At 45.3% G+C, this 17,076-nt stretch overlaps 1 protein-coding gene and 1 long non-coding RNA gene across 6 annotated transcripts in view; one reads left to right on the plus strand and one right to left on the minus strand.

The window, feature by feature from the left end:
• Positions 1-12,624, minus strand: part of LOC142041578 (uncharacterized) — a 39,500-nt gene extending 26,876 nt beyond the window's left edge. For 2 of the 5 annotated variants that reach the window (XR_012653499.1, XR_012653495.1), the window contains exons 1-2: positions 10,795-10,911; positions 2,783-2,877 (exon numbers count right to left, since the gene is read on the minus strand). This is a non-coding gene — a long non-coding RNA (uncharacterized LOC142041578). Of the gene's footprint in view, positions 1-2,782; positions 2,878-5,469; positions 8,412-10,794; positions 10,912-12,399 lie in introns of those variants that run through there. The other 3 variants (XR_012653498.1, XR_012653497.1, XR_012653496.1) reach the window with 3 other exon arrangements.
• SP4 (Sp4 transcription factor) overlaps positions 11,868-17,076 on the plus strand; it is a 28,008-nt gene continuing 22,799 nt past the window's right edge. Inside the window, exons 1-3 of the mRNA XM_075050491.1 lie at positions 11,868-12,262; positions 12,934-13,034; positions 13,520-15,077. Of these exons, the coding sequence (XP_074906592.1) occupies positions 12,256-12,262; positions 12,934-13,034; positions 13,520-15,077 (1,666 nt within the window). The 5' untranslated portion in view covers positions 11,868-12,255. The remainder of the gene's footprint in view (positions 12,263-12,933; positions 13,035-13,519; positions 15,078-17,076) is intronic.

Below are 17,076 nucleotides of genomic sequence, written 5' to 3' on the forward strand. Positions count from 1 at the left end.
TATAAACTCTGGCAAAACAAGAATAATTTTTAAATGAGAGTTCAAACTAAGAAATCCCAAATAAGTCCTCCGATACAGCACAGCAGAAGGGATCAAACAGTGTGCCAGTTTTCTGCTTCTAGAGATGCTTCCTGCTTCGTTGTGTTCATAGCTCAGCTTTACAGAGGCTCTGCAGGAACTTTGCACAAAGCATATGCTGGTCACATGAAACAGAAGGTGCCAGGTTTGACTTTGGTTATCCCTGTCATTCCCCTTCTCACTCTCTATTCGAAACAGGAAAAATAGGTAGTGTCAGCATAGAGATGAGGACCAGGGAATTCTACCTAGGGTATATTTTGTTGTCAAACTGACAAAATAGTTTAGCCGCTCAGAGCCAAATCTTCCATCTCCACCACTGTGTGATTACAGAAGCCACTGCCCAGCTGTTTTCTGCCCTTACCTCTCCCCAGTGACTGAATGCATACATTCCCACAGAGAGACACTTAATGGCACCCAGAGTTTGGCTCACCATGCACACTCTTCAGTTATCTCATCTAGGCAGCAAAGCAGTGATTGCTCCCAAGCTGTGAGATGCCCTTGTGAAGCTTCAGGGCAGACTTCACTCCAGTGAAAATATCTTCCATTTTTTAATATATATAATATACACATTAAAACAGAAAGCTTATATATCTTTCTCTTAATTATCTTTTCATTATTATTTTTCAAGTAGGTAAAGAGAGAAATGATTTCCATATTATATTTTATGTTGAGCTTAGTCACTTGTTTGGCAAGTTTAATGTTTCATTGTAGAAAAAAATACCAAAATACAAAAGATATCTTTCACTATCTAGTAACTGAATTTTGCAGTGCTCATACATCTGTCATTGCAAATATGTATTTCAGCAGGAAACCACATGAGATGAATTAGATTTCCTGTTCAGCTTAGAGAGTAGCAGAAGGCTACTGATGCATCTAGCTAGTTCAGAGTTGTTATCTACCGTTACAGGGGATACAACTCTGACATTAAAACTCTTCAGTTGTTCCTCATCTGAAGACTAACATGAATGGGCCACGTGGTGTCAAATTGGTTCTGTCCACTTCTGTGAGCTGCTTGTTGCAACATGCAGCTACCCAGACAGGAAAGCACAATAAACTTGCAGCCTAGGAAAGCTGCCTTTGATGTCAGGCAACTGTGCCTGTGCTCTAAAATAAAAATTTAAACATACAGCTATAAATTAAGGTGCTCTGCTAAGTCACATGGAGAGCTGTTCATGGCCACATTCTTTTGCCAAGCAGAAAATCCCGAACTCTCCTATTTCTTAGCAACAGCTTCTTATAGTATCACATAATTCCAAGGAGTATCCAAAAGCAATTTCCTCTTTTCTCTCACACAATAACTAAAACTTGATGAAAAGAGAAGACTTTCGTTATGATTTAGAATATGACTTTTAACACTTTGGAGGTGAATCTTGGCAATCTGCATGAAGTTCTTTAGAAAACAGAAATAACTTTTTACATTTCCCTCATAATTCAACTCAAAAACAATGTTAAAAAATACCAAAATGAAATATGACCAATGTAAACCAACACATTTTCTTCACTGGTTTGTTGACATTTTTTTCCTTAAAACAGATGAAGGAACAGATTCAGGTAATCATTGGACCTTCTACAACCCATAACATCGAATGGAGAAAGCTTTGCTTACAAGGCCAACAGCAAATAGGTGCTTTCAAGAGAGCTTTAAATTTCTCTAACAAAATCAGTTACATTTGAAATGTTCCAACTGTTTGGGTGGGGTTTTTTTTTGGAGTCCCATCTGTGGCAGAAGAGCTATTCTGTGCTCAGTTGTGTGATAAAGCTCACCTCTGTGTGATAAAGCTCACCTACACACCCACAAAGATGCTCAGAGAGACAGTGGCAGGAGGCGGAACCCAAATAATACCCTGCCAGGCTACCCTCAGGCCCATCGCAGGGGCCATCAGCCCACTGAAGGCCCACGTCCACAAGCCCAGGGGAGCACAGGGTCGCAGAGTGGCAGGCAGGAACCTGAACCAAGGACTACCGAGGAATGAACACCTTGCCGAAGCCCCTCCCTGGGCTGTCCCAGCAGAGCCTCAGCCCCAGTGTCCAGGTGAAAAACCCATCATGATGAGGTGCTGCAAGTGAGCAGCTCTCTGGATCACCTTTCAGACCAAGGGGGTTGCTGCCCAGGGGTGGGATACATCATGCGATGCAGGAGAAAAGCAGTCTGGGATCGTACGGGATTTACTATGGGATGTTTAGGGGAGGAACCAAAGGAAGGAAAAGGGAGAGGTTTAAGTGATTTGGGGAGGAACAAGAGTGAGAAAATTGAGGGGTAAGGGGACAAAAAGGGCTGGTCATGTGTAAATAGCGTGTATTTCAGTATTTCTATATCTCACTACTTGTATCCTAACATTTTGTTCACATTTTTAACTCCTTTTGCCCACTGACTTATTGCCAGTCAAGTTTCAAGTAAGCAGTTTGGCAACCAGCACTTTATGATAATGTATTTTTGGTAAAGAAAATTAATAGCTATTTAAATAGCTTCTTATAATAACCTTTGGCAATATTGAGAAGGAAAAGTCTGTTAAAGTTACAAAGAATACTAATACACTGGTCATACAATTTTCCTTCCAATAAGTTATTCTTTATTCTTTTCTGTCTTGCAAATTTTGTCTTTAACAATGTTTACCTAAATTACCTCTTCTTAAACCAACAGTCAAATATTCATTTTAAGCACAAAGTCACCATTTCTACGTTTGCTCATTATCTAAATATCTACCTCAGAAATTTTCTGTGGAGTGGCTCTAGAATCAAAACCTTCATAATACTTCATTGCCATCACTATCTTCAAGAGTTCATGAAAGACAGGTGAGTCTGTATAGAGGAGAATATATTATTATCTTCAGAAGGAAAGGAGGAATCAGCAGTCAACATAATTTCAACATCAAGAACAATAATAAATTATTAAACAGCCACATTAAAAGCACCTGGAGGGTCATTGAAAAAGAAACAGCCAGCAAAGATTTGTTGCAAACAAAAGTTTGTTAAACTGATGAATTTTCCGTCTTTAACAGAGTATCTAGCCTGCAGTGGAAGAGGCAGTAGAAGTGATATGTATCAGCTTTAGGGAATCTGTGGGCGCTATCTTACATGATATTCTCATAGACAGTGTACAGAAATATTTTGTTCTGGACTAAATTGCTACATAGTAGGCGCACAATTGCTTGCAGAAAATACCCCAAGACTTATCTATATTGTGTTTTCAGACAAAAAGAATATATAATATAGAATTCTGCTGGGGTCTAGCCAAGATCTGATACAATGCAACATTTTCATTCATTACTTGCTTGATGGAACAGAGGGCACACTTAGATCATGCCAAAGCAGAAGGGGCTGCAAGGGAGCTGAAGGATTAGAAATCAAAATGACTTTGATAAATGGGAGAAGTGGTCTGTAATCAATAAGATGAAACTCAATAAACACAAGTACCAAGTACTATGTTGAGGCAAGAAAAAATCAAATGCATAAATACAAAACGGAGAATAGTAACAGCACTGTAAAAAAAGACCTGGGTGTTACAGTAAACCACATATTGAATATGAGTCAACAATATGATGCTGATGCAAAAGTAGAAAAAGTCATCCTGGGACATTTTAATAGAAGTGTCATATGCAAGACAGGGTTAGTAATTGTTTTTCTTAACACCTCTCAGAAGTCTTAGTTTGGTGTAGTTTAATAGGATAGTACAAAAAGAAGTTTAAAAAAAAAAAAGGAGGTTTAAAAGATGGAGAATGATTGAAAAAGGGAAAGGATATATCTGCTCTAAAAAAAAAAAGCTGATGACAGGTGTGGAGGTGATATGATAACAACCTTCTAATATGTAGAAGGTTCTCATAAGTAGGGATCCCATTGATTGTTCTTCATGACACTAAGGACAGGACAAAAACCTAACTGACTTCAGATGCAACAGGAAAGGTTTAGGCTAAGGCAAGAAAAACTTCTAACGCTAAGGATAGCTATGGACAGAAATAGGTCACCTAAAGATGTGGTATAATCTCCACCATTCAGCTTTCTAAGAAGAGGTTAGAAAAATACTCATCAGAGATTCTCTGTTCCTTGGAGCAAGAGGCAGTGTGAGCTCCTGCAGTTTTTTTCATTCTAGCTACTGTTGTTACAGTATCAAAGAAACAGAAACTTGTCACTTAAATTAGCTTTTTTATTTTAATACTAAATATTTTCATGCCAGCTTCTGACAGCAACTTGTCTTTCTTAACTGCAAAAAGAAATTCATGCCCTGGTGGTCTGCTCCTTATAAGTAGTAACATCTGCAGAGAGGTTAGATCTGCTGCTTTGATCCATTCTCTCAAGACAGTTTAACGTGTCTCTTGATGCCTGCAGATCTTTGATTCCAAATACTTATCATCTTTCGGATTATTTTCTGGCCACTTGAATTTTACGTTTCCCCAAAGAGCCCCTCTGATACACACATCAGCTACAGAATTTAGCTGCCACTGTTCATGAGGCTTCCTCCTGGCATCACTGGGGCTGCTGTTAATTCTTGGTAGGCTTATTTATTATTCAAATAAATTATCTAATGCAATATGTTTGTTGTTTTCACCATTCTACTGTGGCAGATATTTACCAATATTTAATATTTACCAAGTTCAGTTTAAGGATTTTATTTTTTTCAGTATTTTGCCTTTGGTTTCATAGTTTTATGCCTTTGGACACCCTTTCTGCAGTTAAGATCACTACACTAATCTTCACTATCTTGCAACTACTGTGACAGAGGGAGTCAGCTGTAATTACTTCTTAAATCAGATCTTGTTTGTTACTTAGGACTAAATCTCTTGTGCACCAGCAAAGCTACCTACTGCTTAAAGCAGTCATTTGTGGTAATAAGAATTTGCTACTCTTAGCTACATTCTTCAGTGGTATTTGAGCCACTAATCCCGGGTACTTGACATGATCTATTACTACCAGTTTACTTCTATTTGTACCCTTCTCTATGCACTTCTTTTACAAGGGTCATTCTTCTACCACAAAATGCACCAAGACTTGGATCTAGATAAAAATGGAGTCTATTGCTCATATCCTCAGTTCTCTCACCTCAGAAACTTCATTAAAATAAAACTGTATCATATTGAAGAGTCGAGATTAGAAAATACATTTGAGACTACGGAATGAGCTAGTTTTGTCAGTTTTCTTTCCTGTTAGAGTTGAGGGGTAAAAATTCTACCTCACATTCTCCCGTACACCTGCTGTATTTGTAGACTTGAATTTCCAGGTATATTCATTGATTTTCTCAAACAAGAACCAGCGTTGTTAATGAAACATCTCTCATGCAGCATTTTTTATGCTTATTAATACAAGATTTGTGCAGAACTGGGTCACTGGTAGCATGTACAAAATTTGGATCACAAATTGCAAATTACGCAGAGCATAGGATATCCTGTTTATGCTTACGTGTATTATAGGCATGTTAACTAGTATTCCAGCTTGAACTGCATCCCACTTTCCCATTCTCTGGTACTTTGTAAGCTGCCAGCCCGGTTTCACTGCAGGGAACAGGGGAGGGGGATCCTGCTTTTATCTTTGAAGTACCCAACAACTTAAAAAAACTCACATAAAATGCCACAGACCTGTCACCACACCCACCGTCAGAGCCTCTCCATTTTTGCAAGACAAACTGAGCAAGAAGCACATATCTGGGCACAGCAGCAGTGCTTTCAGTGGCAGCGCAGATGCATGCAGACTTCCTGAGCCAGAAGCGTTGTTTCCTGCACACAATGGGCCACATAAAACAAGACTGCAAAGCTGGAGTTACATTAGGCACGACTGTCTGTGTAGTCAGATATTGTCACTGATGACAAAGACAGGATCCCTTTGAGTGTCATGTCTGGCTCTGTGAGAAGAGTTCTGCAAATGCAGGTGGGGTGGCTCAGCAGTGAGAAGAGATTTCTAGAATGGGATGTACAATATTAATGGTAGATTTGTGGTAAGTTCAGCCCTTATTTGGTGTGGTAATGACTAGTATAAGTGTGCTGTTGAACAAGTAGAGGAGGATAACTGGTCATGCGGAGATCCAAAGCACAATTACACTATATCAGTGCTCTGGCAGCACGTTGGGACTGGAAAATCAACAGCAAGCAAGATTATTTAGGAAATGAAAACAACCATTTTCATAAGAAGAGGTAGTAGAATTTTCTTGGATACTTTCACAGCTGCATCAGGGTCACTGAAGGGGAAAAAATACTCTCCGCATATTCAGGTCTCCATGCTCTAGATCAAAAGGAACAAGTACTGTGTTGCAAGCTGTTGTAGATAACCATGGAAGACAAAGCCAGTGTCCGGCGATTTAGCAAGGTGCACAACGTGTGGGTGTCCCAGAGCTCTCTCCTGACTATGCTGACAGAAGCAGTCTATGATCCCTCAAGTTCCCAGCACACTGAGATAACAGACTGACCCATCAAGTGCCACTGGCGACTGTGCCTGAGACCTTTTCAATTACTGCTTAAGTTGCTGTCAGATGGTAGCTGGATGTGTGTGCCTGTCCAGCTCAAAGAAAAATCATTCATCTTCCATCAGACTTGATTCTACCCATAGCTTTCCTACAATTTTTTTTTACATTTTTAACAATATCTATCCTCTAATCGTAAGGATGTGCACCCCAAGGTTTTTCCTTCCCTACTTAATTTACCACTGATGATGGTAGATTATGTCACATACTTGGCAATGGGGTTCTCTGGCTTGGGAGAAAGGGGAAAGCAAGATGTCTGCAGAGACTTAGATCTGTCAGAAGTTAGGGACAGGAGGAGAAAAGCCAAAGACACTTCATAACAATGACAAGCAGAGTCAAGTACCTCTTTGAGTTCAAACAGACTTTGGGCAAGACTTTATTTTAGTTTTCAAACTTGTGATAGGTCAGGCATAAAAAAGTGTACAGAAGAGAATGATCACTCCCTTAAGGTATGCAAGTCACCTTTCTTTATGCTGGGTGACGTGATTCTGGGTGGTGAAAAAGCACATCTTTGACTAAGCTAGGGGAAGCCCATCAATGAATGTCCTGAAGTTGATGTCCATGCTGTGTGCTTGGACACACTGAAGTCCTGGATTGCAGCTGTGACCTGTTACTATGACAAAGAATAATGTCCAACATCTTGAGTAATGTCAGATAGATTCCACTTTTCTATCCTAAGCTAAAAGCTCACTTTTACAATGTCTGACACAATGTCATCCAATGGTCAGAGCTGATATGGTAAGGAGGTGGGGAGTGCATGGGCCCTGTCTAGAGTCACATTATTACATAAATTCTGTTTGGAATAAAGTTTGACTCGGTGTCCGAGACATACCTGTTCTCTCATAATTACCACCACGTAGTTATGACATGTGAAAATCCTAGAACATCAGGTGAGTGAGAAGCAGGTGCAATGGGTATAGATGGGTAGAAGGGAAGGGGAGCTTTGCGCTTCAGGCTTGGACAAGTTAGGGCCATGGCAGGCAGAACTGAAGCATTCATTTTTACCATTGGTCTTCCTAGAGGCAGGATTCTTAACCCAGTCTTGTGCTGTTTGAGGTCCCCCAGGCTGATGCATTTGCAAAGAAACGACACTACAGAAGAATTCGTGCCTGGAGTTCCCATGGTGTTGTCGATACAGTGTTTTCCACAGAATCCAAGCAAGTCAAATACCTCTGACTTGGTCCACTTGGGATCATGTGGAACAGTGCCTAAGGACCGTGCTTGCCAAGTACACGATTTCCATTGTGGCTCTGGTCCAGGCTCTGTCTGATCAGTAACTCTATGCCATCACCAGATTCTTCAAAGCTGCTGTTGTTGTTGCTGAGACAGTTTACAACAAAACACCGGATTCCAGCAAGGACCCAAATAAAAGAGGAAAAATATGCACCGAAACCTGCATATATACAGGGAAAGTGATTTCTTGGAAACATTTGGGTTCCATGACAAAGCACCATCAAGAGCAGAAAGGGAGCATGAAAGAACTGGTAAAAGAGCCTTTGGGCTGGTGAAGAAGGTTTGTTTAGAAATGCAATTATCTGATACCTGATCTTGCATAATCCTGCCCGATAAAAATTATTCCTTCTTTTGTTTATTTAAATATTCTCACCACCACCACCACCTTCAGTCAAACTGAGGGGTCTTATACTAGTTCAGCATCTTGTGTCTAAGGGCTGCAGCATTTTTAATCTAATACTAGCTACCCTACAACTGGATTTACAGTTTTGTTGAAGCCACTGTCTCATTACGGTCTCCGCTGTTTACAGCTGCTAGCCTCTCGTCTCTCTCTGTCCAAATGCAACCTATGTAAATGCTGGCAGATAGTAGAGAGGCTAACCAATGAAACTGGAGCATGCAGCCAGCTGTCTCTCCCTCCCCCTTCACGCCCCCCTCCTTTTTTTTTTCCCTCTCTGTAAAGATATTTAGGTGTTACTCTGTTCAGCACTACGAGCCTGTAGCCCAATGCCTAAATAAGTTCAAAAATACCAGTTAGTGTGTTAGGTGAAAAAGCAATTAACACGAAGGCCAGCTTAGAGACCAAGCCAGAAGTGACAAAAAAGAAGATACAAGATAGTTTGGGAGCTTAAAAAGAAAAGAAAAAAAAGAAGAAATGCAAAACACAGGTGGCAAATTTGGGTGAAAGAATATTTTTGAGGTGGAGAAAAGAGTGGGTATTAGAACCAGGGAAAAAAGTAGCAAAAAATAATGGGAAAAGCAAGATCCAGGGAAGAAACTTCACAGAGGAAGAAGTTGGAGAAAATAAAGAACATGAAATCAGGGTACTAAGGAATGTCGTCAAAAGATTAGACGGATAACCAGAAACAAAATGTAGAAGAACTGATAAACAACACAGACAAAAACTGTACATATGGATAGAGAGAAAGGATAATTAAAATATTAAAAACAAGGAGCTAAATTCTTTGTAATTAAACAAAACACATACACAGTGTGAGAGATGCCAAGAAGTAGAGACTCAGCACTAAGTGAATTTTCGTAGTTTGGGCTGTTGTGCAAACCAGCCACCCTCATGTGATACTATGACTGAGCTACATCTTGCCAGGAACCTGGCATTTCAGTGGGTCTCTGCTCACCCACGCATTTCCATGCTGTTCTCTTTCTAGGTGTCAACACACTTTTAAAGTTCTGAGTCTGAAAGAAAGTGGCGATGAAAACTTTTTGCTTAATTTTTCCCTATTTCTGACATGTTTCTTTCATCCATTCCAATAGCAATTGGGACTCTGTCAACAAATATACATCCTCAGACCTGATCCTACTTCCATGTAACTCAACAGGTGACTTCTGCTGACATCTATGAGATCCTGCAGAGAACAACCAGTATCAAGGTGCAGAGGGTAGGTACCGGTTCATGTGGGAACAATGCTGAAAGAAGCAGGCTCAGAAAGCTTAAGCTGGCAGAAAGAATTTGAGCAAGAGTGACATTTGGAATTTAGGAAAGAGTAGGTGGTATAGGAGTAACTGTGGATGATAAAAATATATAAAAATCATGATGCCCCTACTGAAACCACCTACACCACCACCATCTTTTATCTGTCACTTCAATCACTCACTGAGCTGAGACAGAGCTTTCACTCTTTGCACCCTAGAGCCAGATTTTCAAAAGCACTGTACCTACAGCCACAGATGGGAATCCAGTGAAAGTTTAAAAGCTTCCATAGACTTAAAACATCTGCCTCTCACTAAAAAAAAAAAAAAGTGGCCTTGCTAATACGTTTGCCCATTCTTCATGCAACCTTTCATTCAGGAGGTGCTCCGTACTCCACCTCTCAGAGCCCTGAGTGCATGGGCAGGCAGACCACCCTTGCCCAGGACCCCTGCCCGCTCCCCAGGGGCCGGAGCTCCGCCAGAACTCATCTCTGGCCCCAGACCCAGCCCTGTGCTGGAGATGGCCCCATCTCCTGCTCATCTGACGACCACTGGACCATTGGCAGGTCCTGTCGCCACCCTGGCCCTGTTTGGATGTGGGGGACGGTGCCCTGACCGTGAGGGCACTGCCCTGCCAGGCTGGGCTCACCTCAGCCGCTGGCTCCCTCCTGGGGCAGCCCCGCTCCTCCTTGCTCCCCAGCACTGCCTAGGAGAAGGCACTGAGATTTGGCTGAGCTGACAACTGTGAGATATTACCATTTCCTTATCTGAATGCAATTTAGTCGGCATTTGTAAGGTCATTTTCTGATGCATCTACTTGTGACCTGTGTGTTCTGACTGTGTACAACGCCTGGAAACAGCCTGCGCCACGTTTATTTCTGATCGCTTTCTTACTCTGCGATGGACGAGCTTGATATTTCTACATTCCCTGTCTTCCAGAGGGTGTGCTGGAAGGCCCAGGATAGAGATCGAGGGCATTCTCATCCCTCTGAAGGATGAAACTGTTGAACAGCTGGTAAAGAAATTCTTTGGCACTTTTGTCACCGACTTGCAGTTAGCAGGTGCTCTGTATTACTTGACAAAGAATTTGGGCATGTAAGTCTAGAAAATTTAAACTGACAGAGCTGCCCGTGCGTACCACTACAACCAAATTTCCTCCAAATTCGAATGGGGGCAACAGGCTTTGCCATGCCGCTGTTTTTTGCGGATCCACCATTTCTCGCACCACACCACAGCCAGTCAGGTTGAGAGGGCAACACGGCGGGCCCGCTCGCACGCACACCGGGACCTGCTCCCACAGGGAACGGGCAGTCCAAGAACCGCAGGAAACGAACAGCGCAAGCACAACTTATCTGTTTTGAACGCAACGACGACCAGCCTGGCCCACTCACAGGCTGCTGGGGGCTGACTCCCGCTCTGGTAAGCTGCCAGCGAGGCTACCCGAAGCGCTGACCCGCCCCGCCGGCTGACGGCGCCCGACGGCACCTGCCGGGCAGAGCGCCCCGCGCCCCCGCGCCCTGCGCATGCGCCAGCCCCGCTCTGCGCGCCCCGAGCCCGCGACGCGGCGCCCGCCCGGAACTACATATCCCGGCGTGCCGCGCGCGCCCGCCGCCGCGGCTGAGCCAATAAGGAGGGAGGAGGCCAGTCACCGCCCCCTCGCCCCGGCTGCGGGAAATATCCCCGGCAGGTGTGGAGGAAATCCCCGGGCCGCCCTTCCCCCGCCTCCCCCTGGGCCGGGCGCGCAGGCAGAGGGCTGGCTCGGAGGGCTGTTACAAAGGAGCGGCGGAGCGGGGGACGGGGGAATAGGCCCTGGCTCCCGTAGGGCAACCGTAGGGCGCGCTCATCCTCCTCCCTCCCCGGCCGGGTCGGGCCGGGCCGGGGCGGCGGGCGCCGGCGGGGTTACCGCGCGGAGGGAGGGGGCCGCGCCTCAGGGGAAAGCTGCGGCGCGGCTTCCCGCGCGCTGTCAGTTACGAGCGCGCGAGGCGGGCAGGCGCCACCCGGTTGGCCGGCGCCGCGCGCGGCCCCGCCCGCCCCTCGCCGGATTTGCTGGGCGGCCGGCGCGCGCGCGCCGTCAATCGGCGCCCGAGCCGCGGCGGGCGGCGGGCAGCCCGAGGGCGACGGCCGGGCCCCGCCCCGCGGCGGCCGGGCCCCGCCCCGCCCTCCGCCCGCCCGCCCCTCGCGCTGTCAAGAGCGGCACGAGCGCGGGAGCCGGGGCCGCCCGCCCGCGCCGAGGGCGGCCGCCACCCCCCGCCCCCTGCCCTCCCCGAAGCGCGCGCGCCTCGGCAGCCACGCCCCCTCCCTCCCTCCGCCCCTCCCGCCCGGCGCGCGGCGCGGGCGGCCAGGAGACGCGGAGGAGGAGGAGGAGGAGGAGGAGGAGGAAGACGAGGGCCCTGGGCCTGCCCCGCTGCCTGCTGGGGCCGGGCTCGCGGGGCGCCGCGTCCCGCCCCCGCCCCGCCTCCGCCGCCTCTGCCGCCGGCGTGGGGAGCTGGGCTGAGGCGGAGAGGGGCGGCCGAGGGGCTGGCGGCGGGGCTCGGTTTCCTGCTCAGTGGGCGTCAGGCGGGCCCCGGCGGGCCCCGCCCCCGCCGCCGCTCGGCCTCCCTCCCCCTCGCCGCCCGGCCGGCCCGCAGCTGTCACTCAAGGCGGCGGGCTGAGTCCGGCGGCGGCGGCGGGCGGAGAGAGAGGCAGCTACGCCACAGCCCAGCGGCGGCCATTCGTGGAAAAATAGGCCGTCCCGCTCCTCCCAGCTCCGGCTGCGACCGGCCTTCTCCCCGCTACCCCCACCCCACCCTCCGCCTCCTCCTCCTCCTTCTCCTCCCCCCTAGAGCGGCGCCTCAGCGGGGCATTAATGCGGGATGAGCGGTATGTAACCCCCTCCCTCTCTCCCTCCCGTGCACACCCCTCCCTCCCTCCCTCCGCTCCTCCCTCCACCCTTCGTCCCCCCTCTATCCCGCCCTCCCGGGTTCCCCCTTTTCTTCCCCGCTTCTCCCCCTTCTTACCGCGCTCTCCTCCTGCCGCCCCTCCACCCATCCGTGCTGCTTCCTCTCATGCCCCCTTTCTTCTCCTCCTCCTCCTCCTCGACTTGCCTCCTCCGTACCTCCCTCCTCCATTCCCCCTTTCTTCGCTAACCCTCCCTCCTGTGCACATCCCTCCCTCCTTCATTCCTCTTTTCCTCCCTCTTTCCCTCCCATGCACAACCCTCCTCCTGCCCCCTAAAGCATCGACGGCCACTCAGTGGCCGTCGATGCTTTAGGGGGCAGGAGGAGGAGGAGGGTTTGTGGGTGGTTTTTTCCTGCTGTCTCTGGGAGAGGAAACCAAACCTCCCCTTTCTGGGTGTTAACTCTCCAGCCCCCATGGGTTGGGTTTCAAACCACGTTTCTTAGGACTCGTTCTTTTGTAATAATGATTTGCACTGTTGTTTTTATGAAGAGGTAAAGGCGACAACCTGGGAACCAAAAAGGATATGCTCGTAGGTTTTGTTATTGTATAAGTGAAGGTGAATAATTAACCTGTTACACTTGATATTTTTGCAGATCAAAAGAAGGAGGAAACTATGCCCACAGAGGGAGAAAAATCTCCCGAGGCAGAGAATAACAACAATAATAATAAAAAAGGGAAAACTGGAGGCTCACAGGTAAAGCACACACACCCGAACAGGGAAGTGCCCAAACTATTAGCATTTAAAATGAAATGTTCAGCTAACAGCATTTCCTGCTCAGGGCATCTTTCTTTGCGTTGGATGAAATGTAGTTGGTTGGGTGCAGTAGTTTTACTGCCTGGACATGTTTTTTTTGATTGCATTTTGCAGTGATCAGCTGCTTTCCATGTAATAGGAGCATTTTTAATTTTTTTTCTTTATTTTAGCAGAAAAAAAAAAAAACCTGGATTGAGGATGCGGTTGAGGTCCTGGCTGTCACATTTATTGACAATCGAGGGCTTTATGCTTAAAGATTATTTACAGAAATACATACTTCCTTATTCAGAGCTGTATCATCTGTGTCTATGCAGAAGCGCTTTTTTTTTTTTCCTGCTTCCTGTGTAAACCTTAATGCTGACTTCTGATGGTTCATACTCATGCTCTTCTCCTGAATCTGTTCTGTTTTCTTTCTTTACGGATAGGATTCTCAGCCTTCACCTCTCGCTTTACTAGCAGCTACTTGCAGCAAGATAGGAACTCCTGGTGAGAATCAAGGAACTGGGCAGCAGCAGATTATTATAGATCCAAATCAAGGTTTGGTGCAGCTTCAGAATCAGCCACAGCAGTTAGAATTGGTAACAACTCAGCTTGCTGGAAACGCTTGGCAGCTTGTTGCCGCTGCTCCTTCAGCTTCAAAAGAAAATAATGTTCCTCAACAAGGATCTTCTGTTGCCTCGAGTGCAGCAAGTCCCTCCAGCAGTAACAATGGAAGTACATCTCCTTCAAAAACCAAATCGGGCAATTCTTCTGCAACAACCCCTGGACAATTCCAAGTCATTCAAGTACAAAATCCAAGCGGTAGCGTCCAATACCAAGTGATCCCACAGATTCAGACAACGGAAGGTCAACAACTTCAAATCAATCCATCTAATGCTACTGGTCTACAAGACATACAGGGTCAAATTCAGCTTATTCCTGCAGGGAATAATCAAGCTATCCTCACAACTGCAAACAGGACAGCTTCGGGGAATGTTATTGCTCAAAACCTAGCAAATCAGACAGTTCCAGTCCAAATTAGGCCTGGTGTTTCCATACCACTGCAACTGCAAACTATTCCTGGTACTCAGGCGCAAGTTGTAACAACGTTACCTATAAACATTGGTGGGGTAACCTTAGCATTGCCTGTGATAAACAATGTGGCAGCTGGAGGAGGTTCGGGTCAAGTTGGCCAGTCTACTGAGAGTGGAGTTTCCAATGGAAATCAGCTAGCATCCACACCTGTCACTTCTGCTTCTGTTAGTACAATGCCAGAGTCTCCTTCCTCATCTTCCACCTCTACGACCACTGCCTCAACATCTCTAACTAGCAGTGACACGCTAGTAAGCTCTGCAGAAACAGGCCAATACACAAGCACAGCAGGCAGCAGTTCAGAGCAGACAACTGAAGAACCTCAAACAACTGCTGCAGACTCCGAAGGCCAGAGCTCCAGTCAGCTTCAGTCCAATGGACTACAGAATGTCCAGGATCAGTCGGGTTCCCTTCAGCAGGTTCAAATCGTAGGTCAGCCTATTCTGCAGCAGATACAGATCCAGCAGCCTCAACAGCAGATTATTCAGGCCATTCCTCCACAGTCATTTCAGCTCCAGTCAGGGCAGACTATACAGACCATCCAGCAGCAGCCTTTGCAGAACGTTCAGCTGCAGGCAGTGAGTCCAACTCAGGTGCTCATCAGGGCTCCAACTTTAACACCATCAGGGCAGATCAGCTGGCAAACTGTACAGGTTCAGAATCTGCAAAGCCTTTCAAATCTTCAAGTTCAAAATGCTGGGTTACCCCAACAACTAACCATTACCCCTGTGTCTTCAAGTGGTGGCACAACCATTGCCCAGATTGCACCAGTGGCTGTTGCTGGTACCCCCATCACTCTGAACGCTGCCCAGCTTGCTTCAGTACCTAATCTTCAAACAGTAAGTGTTGCCAACCTGGGTGCTGCAGGTGTTCAAGTTCAAGGAGTTCCTGTTACCATTACCAGTGTTGCGGGTGAGTGGTCTGACAAAGTTTTGAGTTTATTTGGCGGGAGGGCAGGGTGGTGTTTGTTTGGTTTGGTTTGTTATTTACTATTGCAAGAATACCAGACAGTTTTAAACTAATACTTTTTTCAGGATTTTCTGTAATAAATGTTAACTGTAAGAAAATACCTTATACTTATCACTAAAATTCAGATTTTAAAATAGCTGACACTTCTAAACGTTGAGCTAATATTATCAGTTGCATCAATTGAAATGGAACTGTTTGTATTTGATAAACTATCCTTAAATGATCCTGTTCTCCATCTAATTAAAGACTTGTAGGCTTCGGCAGTGAACGTGAGACTTTACTGTTAGAGCTTTGATATGTTTAAACAACAACAAAAAGCTTTTTCCAACCAGGCAATATTACTAATCTCTGCATGGGGGATGTAGGATGAGAAAAGTGACAGTATGTGAGCTGGGATATCTTGTGTCATGGCATGCATTTGTATGGAGCTATGTGTTGTATTCTGCACTAGCTCCTAAAGTTGTTGCCTTAAAAGTTTGAGCTCTGCGAAGAGGTTGAGTGGAATAAGGTATGCTTGTGCACAGCATAGTTCCTGTGGCTTGTCTTTTTAAAAAAATAAACTGGTAGCTTTACCTCAGTACTTGCTGATGAAGTTTTGATATGTGTTATGAAATGCCTGTTTGGTTATGCTGGTCTATTAGTTGGGAAAGGAGCAATTAAGAGGCTCTAGGCTGGATAACGGAGCTTAGTTCTAAAGTAAATTCTGTGCAAGGTCTCTGCGGTGTCCCATAAGGGCAAGTCTGTATGTAAAACTTGCAAATTTTTAACAGTTCAGATAAAACTTGATTTAGGGGTTTTCTCCACCAGTTTGATAACTGCTTACATGAGCTTGGTTTTATTTCATACAAGTAAAAGTCTTGTAATAGTCACAATAAACTCTTGTCCTAAAAGCAACCTGACTATAGGCACTAATTTTTTTTAATATAAAACTGTAAGAAAAAACTCATTTTTTTACTACTGTCCAGTCTGCATAAACAAATGTTAGTATCATATTGACTCTTAATCTGTTTTTTTGTAATTGTATGCAAAGATGAGACATGTTTAACTGGACAAAGGATTGTTCCCTTTAATTGAAACACTTTTGAGGCGAGTAAACATAGTGTGGTAATAAGAAATTTGCCATTGGGAGAATTTCATCTGCTATGGTACTCTTTGGCACTTCATGGCATGTTGAAATAGTAAGCTGGGTTAGATGCACTAAACCCAACTTACTTAAGGAGTGTTACAGAAATGTTAATCTGGGTAATCAGAATTAAAATCTTGACCTTGTGTTTAGCTGTAATGGTTCAAAATGGTTCAGTTATCTGGAGCTGATGAGCTGCTACAATATCTTGCAGTCCAATTTGTCTTGGAAAAACTTTTTCTTCATGGGAAGGTGCTGACTGACTGCTGTTGTTAGAGAGAAGTCCCTGCTTCTCTCTAGGGGACTCTTCCTAGGAAGCCTGCTTTGGGAACAACCTAGATTTGGGGGTGCATGAAGAACCTTTCTGTATGCAGGTTTTTTCCTGCTTACTAATGGTGTACAACTGTTTAGTACACACTAATAGGTATTAGAACAAAAGATTCTGAATATCGTCTTGGTCAGTTATCTTGACTGCACCTCTGATTGCATTTGATGTCTTCCGGAAAATAAAGGGGTTGAGATTTGTAACTGAGAATGAAAGAAGGGGAATGAGTCACAGGCTTGGCTTCTCCAGGACCATACTTTAGTCATACAGGGTTCATACGTTAACTAATCTTAAGTTTTGTGACCATTGAATTCCCATCTACCTTTCTTTTTTTTTTTTTTTAATAATTTTTTTTTCTTCTTCCAGATAGGCCTTATGGCTGTTTCCATAGCACTTTTAATTTTATGCTAGCACCAGTGAATCCTCCGACCTTTTCTCCATCCCTTTGTATATAAAGTACTATTTCTGTTCCCCAAGGCTTGAGGTTATGGAGC

This window comes from Buteo buteo, chromosome 2 (genome assembly GCF_964188355.1).
Source record: "Buteo buteo chromosome 2, bButBut1.hap1.1, whole genome shotgun sequence".
NCBI classification, from domain to species: domain Eukaryota; kingdom Metazoa; phylum Chordata; class Aves; order Accipitriformes; family Accipitridae; genus Buteo; species Buteo buteo.